Here is a 12,615-nt window from a genome sequence, read left to right as displayed (position 1 = left end):
CACTTGGGATTTTAGGATAAGGCAGATAAGAGTAGTAGCGAAGGCTCTAGGGAGTCGAGTCCCTCTAAAGAATTCCTTGACAGCATGAAAGATATCAGGACCCACTATGCCCCAACAACCCCTATAGAAAGCAACAGAAATCCCATCTGGCCCGGGGGCCCCATCAATGGGGAGAGCAAACACTGATCGACGGACTTCATCAAAGGAAGGAGGCGCCATCATCTGGTCATTGTCCGCAGCTGAAACTAGGGAAGAGATGTAGTCCAAAAGACTATCAGCACCCCCAGACTGGCTAGAAGAGGGGGCAGACGAAAGGAGATCTTGCATAAATCGAACACCTTCTTCTTTGATTTGAGCTTGATTAGAAGTGATATCCCCTGATTGAAGCTGGATTTCATGGATGGAGGATCTTCTAACTCTCTCAGAAGCAGCTAGATGAAAAAACTTTGTATTTCGATCTCCCTCGGAAAGCCAATTGTTGCGAGCTTTTTGTTTCCAGAAGATTTCTTCCGCTAGCTCCAGGTTGGCTAGCTTTTGCTGAGCTTCTGCTAGAGCTTCTCTGCTGATATGAGGGAGGGAAGATTGGGCCTGGGATTCAGCTCGGATCAGGTCTTGTTCTACAATTTTGAGGTTATAGAAAATATTTCCAAACACCTCCTTGTTCCAGACTTTTAGTTGCACTTTAAGGTTCTTAAGCTTCTGAAGCAAGTTTAAATAGGGCTAGTCCAACAAATGATGGTGCCAGACATTTGCAACGAGCTGCGCGAAAGAGCCATCCAGGAGCCACATCCGTTGAAAACAGAAGGGTCTTAGGACTGGAGCGGCAGGGGAGGGGAAATTCACCTGAATTGGGGAATGGTCGGAATTCTACCTCGGGAGGTGTTTACCTGAAAGCCGTTGAAGATGTTTGTCCATTCCGTGTTACAAAGAACCCTGTCTAGCCTGGCCCACACCCTAGTGCCCACATCATGGTTGTTACACCAGGTAAACCTATTTCCCAAGAAGCCAGCATCCAGCAACCCTGCCTTATCAATAGCTTCCCGGAATTCCATCGAGCTGACCTGATCATGACTTCTGTTACCCAACTTTCACTGGACTGAAGCACCGCATTGAAATCCCCACAAACAGCCCAAGGACCAGATGTAAAAGAAGTGAGAGAATCAAGAGAGTCCCAAAGAAATCTTCTACTTAACTTGGAACATTTTGCATACACAAAGGAAAGACAACAAGGAGCAGGGGAGTTTGGGGGAGAGACATGTATTGAAATAATTTGGTTCGTCATTCCTATAACTGAAATTGAGAGATTACCATTGTGAAATATTCAAATTTTACCCCCGAATTCAGCATTGGAGAGAGATGCGTGAAAGCCTAGTTTTAGGCTGATACCCACCCTCTTCCTATCCGCAGCCATGGGCTCAAGAATAGCTACAATTGAGGGGTTAAATTGTCGAATGATTCTGATAGTAGTTCGGACAGTGGCCGCATTGGCCAAACCGTGGGCATTCCAAATAAGGAAGCTATCCATTAGACAAATTTCCTGAGAATATGGCCTTCTTTTGCAGCTTTTTAAGCCTATCTTACTAAGCTGCTTCAACCAAACTTTGATCTACTACTTTGCATTGATCATGAATAATTTGCCCCTCTTTGCTATATGAGAGGGAAGGTGGACCCTGACATCACACCTGTCGGGGGTTTCCCTACCTTGCTTGGGCGAGAGGAGTTCTACTATTTCAGGAGCCACTGACTCCTAAGAGGCCACCTTCATTCTGTCACCTTCTTTCCTCCTGGGATGATGATTTTCTGGTTCGCTTCGGTGAAGATGATATGGAGAGAGATCTACCGAAAGGTCTAGTTGTCTGTAAACTATAATACAACCGTCTGAGAGCCCCTTATGGGGATGGGAATGTTCCACACTCCCAGCACAAAAATACGGGGTGAGGCAAGGGGAAGACCCCTCCTCTAGTTCCTCACCGTCACCCGTACTTGAAATTGGGGACACAGGGGAGTGATCAGCTGATCTTCAAATCCCTAGAGGGGGCGGTGTCTTTCCATCTAGGATAGATGTAAAATTAGTATAGGGGATAATTTCATTAGATAGGGGGGATATATCTGTGCCTGGGAGATCTACCTTTTTCTCAATTGGATAAGAATGCACCTGATCGGGGGGGGGGGGGGGCTCGGCATTCTCTAATTGGCCGAGAGATCTTCGAAATATGGACATGGGGTTTAGCTCCGTAGCTCCTACTCTGTCCCTGTCGACATTTGGAGGAGGGTGCTCGACCAAAGTGTCCCCTGGAATAGAGCTTTCAGCGGCATGTACAACTTGAGATGTTGAGAAGGCTGACCTAGATGTTTATTTGAAATATAGGAAATGTTGATTCCCAAACGCTTCCTTTGATCGTGAAATCGGTACCGAGTTGAGCTGGGAACTAACTCATGTGGATCGCCATGCTTAGGATACAATATAAGCAAATAAATTTGACTTGAAAGGTGAGGGATATCCCACTTGGCTTCCTCATTCCATGGAATTCTAAGATAGCTTGAACTTAAATGTATAATAACATTGTGATTGTGTGAATGGTAATTATGTCTCTTCTAATTTTAATTAATGATCATGCCCCTAATCCATCTTATAAGGATTGTGTTACACTCATTATGCTACACTTAGAATTGCTTTTATCCATGTACACTCCCACTAGTTACATCATGAGGTAAGAGATCTTGTTTTCAATTGAAAAATGAATTGCTACATTACCCTTATCCATGTTAGAATTGTCGTAGAATATCAAACATATTAAGTTAGTCCTTAGTTTTTTTATTTGGATGAAATATATGTGAACTATTATATTAACTTCTATAATTCATGTCATACAATTGTCCTACAATTAATAACTATGTGTTTAGGAGTTAGCCTTGCATTCTCTGTGTTTTCCTAAGTAATGGTTTGATTTGTACCTAGCCTTGTTAGAGGAGAAAAGAGACATGATGCTTCCATTACTTTTATCCCACAAGTTGTACAAAGAATGCCAAGGGTGGACTATGTCCTCACTTAAGAACGATAGTGGACTTGTTATTAATTTAGAATGCTTGAAATGTCACACTTGTGGGCTCTCACTTGGGCCTAAAGAAAGCAATTGGATTTATATTGAGCTCATATTTAAATGTTAGATATTCTATTAAAAGACCACAAGTCTTAATCATGCTTATGAGATTAATCTTGTTAATCCTATGGAATGTGCATGAGAATCATGGTACATGACATTTACGCATGACATATGAGCTTTTTCGAGTGCTCAATGTAAGCCATACTCTGTTCAATTTACTGAAAGTTCTAACACTTTATTTTAACTCACAGAACCTGTGCATTTGGGTCACTTTGGGCGTTTTTCTTTATATAGGGCTTTTCTAGGATTAAACACTCCTTGGGCATACCCCATGTATTTTTCCAGGAGAAATCCTTGGGTGCACTCACTTGCATGGTCTTTTTCGGGTGGCTAGTTCTCCTTGGGCGTACCTATGGGTATTTTTTCAAGTGACTAGTTCTCCTTAGGCGATTCTTTATTTTGACAGCTGGATGTGCATCCCCAGACTGCGACTTGAGCATACATTCATACCTCCATACATTACATATAAGTTCATATTCTTCTCATTATGATTTAATATATTGGTTTAAACTATGTTGGAATAACTTGATATGCATGAATCCTTGCAGGAAGTTCTCACTGAGTTTTCATTCACCCAATCGTGTGGTTGCACCAAATAGACACAGGTATGATGAATAGGTGAAGACCCCTATGATGGGATTCCAAGGATGGCTGAGTAGGAGTTCGGTAAGGAGAGCCTTCATACCGGTGTAGTTGAGCCGTTGGAGCTCAAATAATATTTTTGGATTTGCATACTTTCATGTTTCATGTTTTACGTTTTACTTAGATTGTAATAAAAATTCCCCTACTAGGGGATTTCATTTCGTTTCACTTACTTGTATTGAACTGCTTTGCTGTTACTTACGATCGTCTCAGTTTATACAATAGTTGCCTTACTTTATGTCGTGAAATTTTCTATTGATTAGATGTAAAGTTGTTACTTCATAGTGTAATACTTGGGTTCTCATACTCGAGTGATCGTTCTCGGGTTTCGAGAACCAGGGTGTTACACACGGTCACTTTGCGTGCTGGTCTACTTAGTCTTGTAAATTTGAGCCCTCCGTACTACCGCCTGAAAAGTCAGGAGCTTATGCCCAATAACACGGCCTCGAAGACCGTAACGTAAGCCGTTATCGAAATGGTGGGATACACATACCACTGACCACCACCCAGGGCTGGTGGTAGGGGGAGTAGCCAATCCATTTCCGATGAACGTAAGAGACTTTTTTTAAAAAATAAAAATATTTCCATTAACGAGTAATCAACAGATTTACAAATGACGAGCTTCAGGAGGGAACCCAAAAAAAGTTGGACCTCTCCTATCATATACCTTACACATCAACAAGAAAAACAACCAAGACGGGACCGGGGTCCACTAAAAAGGAGCAGATCTGAGGGTCCCCAACCTGGACCTGTCTAGAACGAGCATCCCCCTCAAATGCCATGGAAGAGAGTGAGGATGCTCGTGAACCGAGTCCACTTGGTGCTCGCTACCCATCCGCGCCAACGCATTTGTAGGTCCGTTCCCCTCTCTGAATGTATGGGAAAAGGCGACGGAACACTCCTTGAGAAGGGCAAGAATCCGCACAACCCAAGGACTCATTGTCCACGGGATACGGGATTTCCCAAGAATGAGGCTAAGAGCAAACTCGGAGTCCGATTCAACAACGATATTCTTAAGACCCCTCAACAGACAAAAATAGATGCCATCATGTATTGCCCTCACTTCTGCAATATTATTGGAGCACACCCCATAGCCTGAGGAGAAGGCGAAAATCATATGGCCAGTGTCCCCATGACAGACACTCTCACCTCCTGACAGGCCCGGATTCTCTCTAGAAGAACCATCGACGTTAAGCTTGACCCACCCGGCTACTGGCTTGTTCCATCTGATTATATGACACCTCATCGGTCTATCCTTGGGTAAGGAAATGCCCAAGAACCTTCTGCCCTTGCTCGAGTTCCAGTTAATCACTGCATCCTTTTGAAGGATAAGGTCTACCCACCATTTAATCCAAGCAATGGAGGACGCAACCCTCATCTTGCGACCCTCGTATTTAGCTTCATTCCTAGCATGCCATAATTCCCAGTAAATGAGAACAGAAAAAAGGTACCTGATAACAACGGGGGCACTGTCCACAATCTCCGCAAGACGCCACTGCAGCCATCTCCCTAGGACGTGCTGATCTTGCCTGATCGGAATGTAAGAGACTGATTTTGGTACATCGAGGATGACATGCACCTCTCTTGGCCAATCCAAATTTACCTGCACGGATGTATGTATAAATAATCCAAACTGTCCACATGGCTGTCCTTGCAGTTAATGAGGACCTAGTGAAACTTTACATTAATTGATCAATCCTATCCGCTCGAATAACTTCCTTAAAACAAACAGTTAGAAAATGGCCAGCACCCACGTTTGATGCGTAATATGCGGGCAATCGGGATTTTTCAGTCACCCATTATCAGTAGAACGCACCAGATGGACAGTCAAGATCACCTGACCTTGCAGCCGGCAGAAGCCCATCATGGTCTGGCAAACAGAGATGGACCACAATCCCGATCAAATTACCGGGAGCGTTGATTTGTCATTAGGGTGGTCGGGTCCAACTGATCCACAAGTACAAGTTCAACATTTCGTCGGGTTTGAACTTTGACCCGCTGGTTTCTATCCAGGCTGATTGAGTTTCCTACGTGGATGGATCATGCTCCAAAATTCTCTTAGATTGGAAGGTGGACCGTTGAATATGAACCTTTTCAGTTGAATGTGGACTGTTGTTTATTAGGCCACAATTTCTATGGCTAGGATTATTCTACCAAGTTGATTATACATATATGGTCGATCCATGGTTTGAATGGACAGACGAATGGCCTGAATCATCCAAGAAAGGACCCCACTACTCAGAAATCAAAACTGGAGTGTACTGTGCAATACCTTGTATTTATTCAGTTTGCGTGATTTTGATTTCGATCGTTTGTCTTTTATCTGTGCAGCAATCTTTGGTCCTCTCCTGATTTTTTAAGTTCTTGCATGAGAATTTTAAGTTTGTTAGCTCTCGGCCGTCCATTGCAGTGATCAAACAACATGAAAAAATAATAATAATAATAAATAAATAAATAAATAAAATCAAAGAATTGAGTTATTTGATATGTATCGACTTAGCTATAGTGGATCATGTGGACCAGATCCAAATAGTGGGGCCCTCTGTAGATAGTGCAAAGACCGAAAATTAATAGATGGACTAAAAGGTCCTGATGTTTGATTGATGGCCATTTGTTTTCGAATCTGGACCGTTGGTCATGCTTATGCTTTAATCATCTATTAAATGTACAAAGATCCTCCAGTTAGGACTGTACAACCGATGTATAAGGGACAGGAATGATCTGAACGGTATATTTTAAGGTACATATATGACAACTGTACAATTGCTGTGTGCAGGATTATGGATTATCAGCTTCTTACTGGAAAATTTCTCTCCAAGAATTTTGGACGTTGAAAAGAGTGCGATGAACCATTTCAAAATTTACATGCATGACTCATGGAGGCGGTTCCGTGTAGAGGTGTACACAAACCGAGCTAGCTCGGTTAGCTCGCTTGACTCAACTCGAAAAAGCTCAATTCGACTCGGTTCGAAGCTGAGTTCGAGCCGAGTCGAGCCAATATTTTGAGCTCAAAAATGAGTTCGAGCCGAGTTCAAGCTGGCCCCGACTCAACTTGGATCGAACCCAACTTGAATCGAACTTGGATCGAACCAATTCAGTGACTCAGTTACTTTGATATTAATGTTGCTAGGGCTGTACATCGAGCCGAGTCGAGTCGAGGTGGGTCAAGCTTGGCTTGGCTTGTCCATGCTCCCCTCGAGTTCGACCTCGAGCCTACCATTAGAGCTTGGCTTGTTTGTCAAACCTTTCGAGTCAACCGCGAGGTGAGCTAGTGAATTGAGTTGATGCGAGCTTACCTCAAATCGAGTCAAGTCTGCTCCCAACCCAACACTCAACCCTCACCTGACTCAACCCAACAACCTGACCCAACTAACCCAACCCTCAAATCAAATATTCAATTAGTAATATATATATATATATATATATATAGAGAGAGAGAGAGAGAGAGAGAGAGAGAGAGAGAGAGAGAGAGAGAGCTTGGGCAAGTGCAAGTTGTATGGCTAAGACAAGTTGGGCAGACGCTAAGTCAAGCTCGGGTGAGTGGCAGAGAGAGAGAGAGAGGAGCTCGAGCGTGACAAGTTAGGTAAGGGAAATGGTAAAAAAGGGACGGACGAGTAGGGTATGGTTTAAGTTTTAATTTTTTAAATTTTTAAATATAATAATATATAATATAATATAATATATATTTGAGTGGAGCCAAACTAGGCTCAAGTTGAGTCGAGTCAAACTCTACTATGTTCCAACTTGGCTTGTTTTCAAAATGAGTTGCATCATATGATCGCTGACATCTAATCAGTCCAATAGGTTGGCCTCATCACCAGGATTGCCTTATGCATTAGTCATTGAGTGGATCATATTTGTATCTATCTATTTAGCAATATGTAGACATTGTTTTCTGTAGTATGGTCCACGTGAGGAGTTAGGACCGATTTTTGCACTAGATGATCCTCTTATTAGTAATAACCATTGGAAGGGCTGGATTTATTTCCCATTCACTTAATAGGTTGGAAGTTAATCCTCTGAGTGGACCATGACTTGTCCAATCAGTAGGAGTATTTGAGACCTTCTCAAATAGATATTTAAAAGTTTAATTTATTTATTAATTTATAATAAATATTTGTATTTTTGGCAATATTTTCCTAATAATATCCTAAGAAAATCTTCAAGTTTTAAATATCTCCTGAGAAAATCGCCAAGGACATTCTCACTTGTTTCACCATAAATTAGTCTTATATATTACACTTGATTTCATAACATATGAAAGACTATCACAACAATAGAAACAAATGCAACCATGAACAATGCAATTTACTAGTAAAAACCCAAGAAAATCAAGAACAAAAACACCAATATAGAGATCAAACAAACCCAAAGCCCTCCATTCCCATCATTTGAGTCAGCCCATGACAAGGAATCCTTATTAAACTTGGACTCTTCCATGTTCTTACCCCCATTGCTTCCTTGTTCGACTAGTTTCATGTGTGATAGGATGTGTGGAAACACTCTCTTGTAGGACTCTTCTCCAATCCAAAGGTCTGAATGTCCAAAACCATCCACCACCACCCTTCTATGAGTGAACCCAGGTTGGTGCAACCTCATGTATTGATTAGCAAGAAATGAGGTTTGTGGGGTCACCAAAAGGTTCCGCCCGCCAGAGACGTATAGCGTCGGGACCGCCATCCTCTCGGAATGCATCAGATAAGCATCGCAGCCATTGGAGTCAATGATGTGGCCCGCCAGGCATATCTTCCTAAGGTGGGGGAAGGCGGACATGGGCAGCATCGGTAGGCTTTCCTTGAGAAATTGGTGCATGGTGGGGCTCACATTTTCGTGCCAGAATGCGTTGCCGAAGATGCCCGAGAAGACCTCACACTCGTCGCAGGTGCACCGCTCATAGCGCGGTATGAGCTTCGCTATGGCTTTCAGAAGGCGGTGCCGGAGGCTGTCCTTGGAGTTGGCAAACATCAATAGGACTCGGTTCTTGCCTAGTATCGCCATAGAGATCTGCAATTTGATTGAGTCAGGAAAGACCTGGTTATGGCCGAGTTGGATCATCAACATGTTCGACTCCCAGAGAGAGAGAGAGAGAGAGAGCTTACAGGAATGAGTGGAAGCCTCATCTTAACTAATGATGAAGTAGTGAGCTTGAAGAACATGGAAGAGTTAGTGCAAGAGAGAGATGCTATTTGGGTTGCAGAGACATGGCCTCCCATGAGTGCTATATGAATTGATAATCCTCCCACGCAGTGTGCAATCACATGAACTTTCACAGATGGCCCATGCAACTCCCTCATCTTAGCAATCGCTGCAATAAGAGAGAAAAAATAATGTGGTCTCATCCTTCTCTCTCTCTCTCTCTCTCTCTCTCTCTCTCTCTCTCTCTCTCTATCTCTCTCTCTCTCTCTCTCTCTCTATATATATATATATATATATATATATATATATATATATATATATATATATCAAAATTAAAGTTTGGAATTGTGAATTTTACCAGCGGGGATGTCGAACTTTCCGATATCCTCGATGGTGAAGTCCTTCGAAAGGTGCAGACGGTGTAGCCTTGGTTGAAGTAGCCATGTCTCATACCCCTCTTCTACTAAAGTTCTAACCAGATCTCTTGACTCAGTTGGTAGCCAATAACTCTCAGTAGAATGGCCATTGATCAGTAGAACCGGATGCAGCGGCTTCTCACCGTCGGATCTCCAAGCATTCTGATTACACTTCCATTGCTTGCAGCTGATAACAAATCCATCATCTGAACAATGTAATGGTCAATAACCATGAGAAATTTATGATCAAAATGAAAACCAGTTTGCAAGACTGAGTTGACTCGATTGTTCAGTTGTATTGGGCTGCGTCAACTCCAATAGGTAGTTAAATGAGAAACCATCATGAGCTGACTCGGACTAAACGAAAGGTGACCCAACTCAAAGTTCAACCGAGTCGAGTCAATTCGGATAGCTGATTCGACTTAGCTGAGTTTCAGAACTACACCATGAGATCACACCAAAAGGAATGTATATTTTCAAATACCTGTTGTTATCTCATGAAGAATGCAAGGTGGGTAAGCTCTCTGATTCATCTCTAAGTGTTTGAATTCCTCATGGATCGATCGCGGCCGTTGAGTGATGTAAGTTCTACAGAGGCTTTGTAAAAAAAGGTATAGAAACTTCCATCTTTGGCTCCCTCTCATGCTAATCAAGCACATTAGTAGATCCACCATTGATAAATGAAGCTCCCCTGTGAGATTCATTGGTTCCGCTCTCGAACCGCCGCACCTTCTCTTATCAGGACTGTCGGTCTGTTGGACCATCTTGAAATTGACGAGCAGTGTCGTAGATTCTCTCCAAGCATAAGATGCCAGGAGATATGGATTCAAGATCTTCCTCCCCTCAAGGATGTATCTGCAATGCGATTGATGATTCTTAAATTTAAATGTGCTGTGTCCACCAAAAAATCTCAACCATATTTATGGATATCAGAAGTGTTGATATTGTGGGCAATCATGTAGATGGACCATAGCCCAGAAAGCAGGTGAATCAAGCCATGTATCCATCCAATCACTGTCCTGAAAATAGACGGTTAGATCAAATGAGCCGTGGGCCACATCCAATGTCGAAGTTTGCATTGATCAGATGGCCTGGCCACCCAACATGATGACCCACAAGATCAATGGTCCAGATAATTAAACACATCTGCCATGAAAATCACAGAAAAACAGCATCTCAATGACATCTGATAATGGAATTTTCTTACCTTGAACCGGAGGCCGTCGCTAGTAGCAGACGGTACAGCATGCACTGCGTATACGGAGTTCGACGGTCTATGCTGCACAGATCCACCTTCCCATCTACAATATATAGCTTATCCTTGTCAATGGCTGGAAATACAACGTACCCGCCAACCTTTCCTCTCAGGAGCGAGTGTGGCCCACCAGCTGCTGTGTTCCCTTCATCACAGCCACTCGAACCGCCTGAGTTCATCTTCATTTCAAGATAAGCTGTACATGGCATTCCCCCCACATAGCCTCTCATGGTCTCTCTAAACATGACTGCACTATCCTCCCTCCTCAACATGGAAACTTCATCTGAAGACCTCAACCGCACATCTGATTTTCCATCAGTTCCTGCCACTAGCATCGAATCCACAACTTTGTCGCTGAACTTCAAATCATGTAAATCAATGGGAATGATTGGTTCTGCGACACTAAATTGAATGGGACTATGATTCAAGCTCTTGTACTTCAGAACATCTTGCACCAAGTGCTTACTAACGTGTTCTGCGGCCGTAGCAATCGTAAGGCAAGGATTGATTCCAACAGAGCAAGGGATCAAGGAGGCATCACAGACGTACAGTCCGGCATGGACTGTATCGGATGGACCGTCCAGATCAAAAACTTGACCGCTTGGATTGCATACTCCATGTGAAGGGTCTGATGCTACATTGCACCCTCCTAAGAGGTGCACCGAAGTGCTGCGGTACCTCGACATGAACAAGATCCCTCCTATCCTCTTTGTGAGCTTTTGAAGTGCCTGGATTTTACAGGGAAGCAGTGGGTCGTGGGGAGGAGTGAAACAGATCCTGTCCGTTGATTTGTCTAATGTAATTCTCCCATCACTGGTGTCATGCCCCATTAAGTTGAACACCATTGCTTGGCTAGCTTTCAGGCCCACCATATACTTCAACTTGTCGATCACACCGTGTAAGAACCAGTAACAAGTGGGCCATCCATACGTTGAGATCCCCTTAAATAGCAAGTAAGGATATGATGTTGGAAGCACTGCACTCTGCACAAAACACCCAAATGTTTTTATCCGTTGAATAGGTGGCCCACCTATGTAGAAGAAGGCCATAAACATATAAGTAGGCCGCACCTATTATGTGAACCAATCTAAGTGGATTTGCACGTGTGCTAGATCTACATCATTGATCAGGTGGGCCCTACTGTCCACATGCCACTGGCCCAAAAAAAAAATTGGGTCATGATCATTAAGAGGTGATGAAGGGTTCTACCTGAATACTGAACCCCAGAGAAGAAGTGTATGATGAAGAGATGGCTGGGCCGGGCCGATCTTGGAAAGGAATGGTTGAGAATTGCTTCTTATTCAGTCCATAAGCATTCAACGGCGCAGAACTTCCCGCAACGTAGGCTACATTGTTCCCATTGCAGCTGAATCCGAAACCGAGCCTCTCTGAGAGCCTCAAACCTCTCCTTTCTGACTGGAAGAGTATCTGCGCCGTCCCCAGAACTCCGGCTATAAAAAAACACGATTTCTATTAATCTGAGCCGCTTGATTTCAACCATTCAAACAAGATTCTAACAGAACATGCAACAACTTGTACGATCGCAGCCACACATTCCGCCCATCTGGTGGGCCACGCGTGTATGTTGAATGTAGACAGTTGGTCAAGTTTTTGAAACTGTCCATATTCTTTTGGTCTAGCTGATGAGCGGATTGGACTGATCTCTGGCAAAGGCTTGGATCTCCTACACGTGTGCCACATTGGCATGTGTGATCCATGAGCCCATGTGTTCTTAGCAAGCCTGTGATCTGTGTGATGCCGATGAGTGGTTGGATTAAAATCATACCTGAAAGAACCACAAAATCACAGCATACATATTCAAGATCATCCAAGTAGACTCGCCATCTTCGCCGTTGATTTCCACCGATCCTACTGTCATCTTGGAAATCGTCATCTGGGTTTTTCACCACATACTGAACTTGACATTCTGTTATCACCGTACATCCAGCCTGCGATTGATAAACACACCAACAGTTGCATCAGAACAGCTATTCACCCAAAA

General features: G+C 43.3%; 1 protein-coding gene across 1 annotated transcript; it reads right to left on the bottom strand.

The window, feature by feature from the left end:
- Nucleotides 1-4,518: 4,518 nt before the first annotated feature.
- On the bottom strand, nt 4,519-11,854 carry LOC131234549 (uncharacterized). The gene is made up of 7 exons (XM_058231487.1): nt 10,566-11,854; nt 9,843-10,213; nt 9,301-9,564; nt 8,906-9,111; nt 8,175-8,810; nt 5,258-5,409; nt 4,519-5,212 (listed from the first exon to the last, which is right to left on the bottom strand). The coding sequence occupies exons 1-7, from the start codon at nt 11,666-11,668 to the stop codon at nt 4,519-4,521; spliced, it is 3,426 nt and encodes a 1,141-aa protein (XP_058087470.1). The 5' UTR covers nt 11,669-11,854.
- Nucleotides 11,855-12,615: the final 761 nt, after the last annotated feature.

Source organism: Magnolia sinica, chromosome 19 (assembly GCF_029962835.1).
Source record: "Magnolia sinica isolate HGM2019 chromosome 19, MsV1, whole genome shotgun sequence".
NCBI classification, from domain to species: Eukaryota; Viridiplantae; Streptophyta; class Magnoliopsida; order Magnoliales; family Magnoliaceae; genus Magnolia; species Magnolia sinica.
This window is presented reverse-complemented; position numbering and strand designations above follow the sequence as displayed.

Coding starts and splice junctions, on each gene's coding strand:
- LOC131234549 (XM_058231487.1), bottom strand. CDS start 11,668: ATGTTTATGGCCTTCTTCTACATAGGTGGGCCACCTATTCAACGGATA. Junction 10,214..10,565: donor GCGACGGCCTCCGGTTCAAG/GTAAGAAAATTC, acceptor ATCGCATTGCAG/ATACATCCTTGAGGGGAGGA. Junction 9,112..9,300: donor AAAGTTCGACATCCCCGCTG/GTAAAATTCACA, acceptor CTCTTATTGCAG/CGATTGCTAAGATGAGGGAG.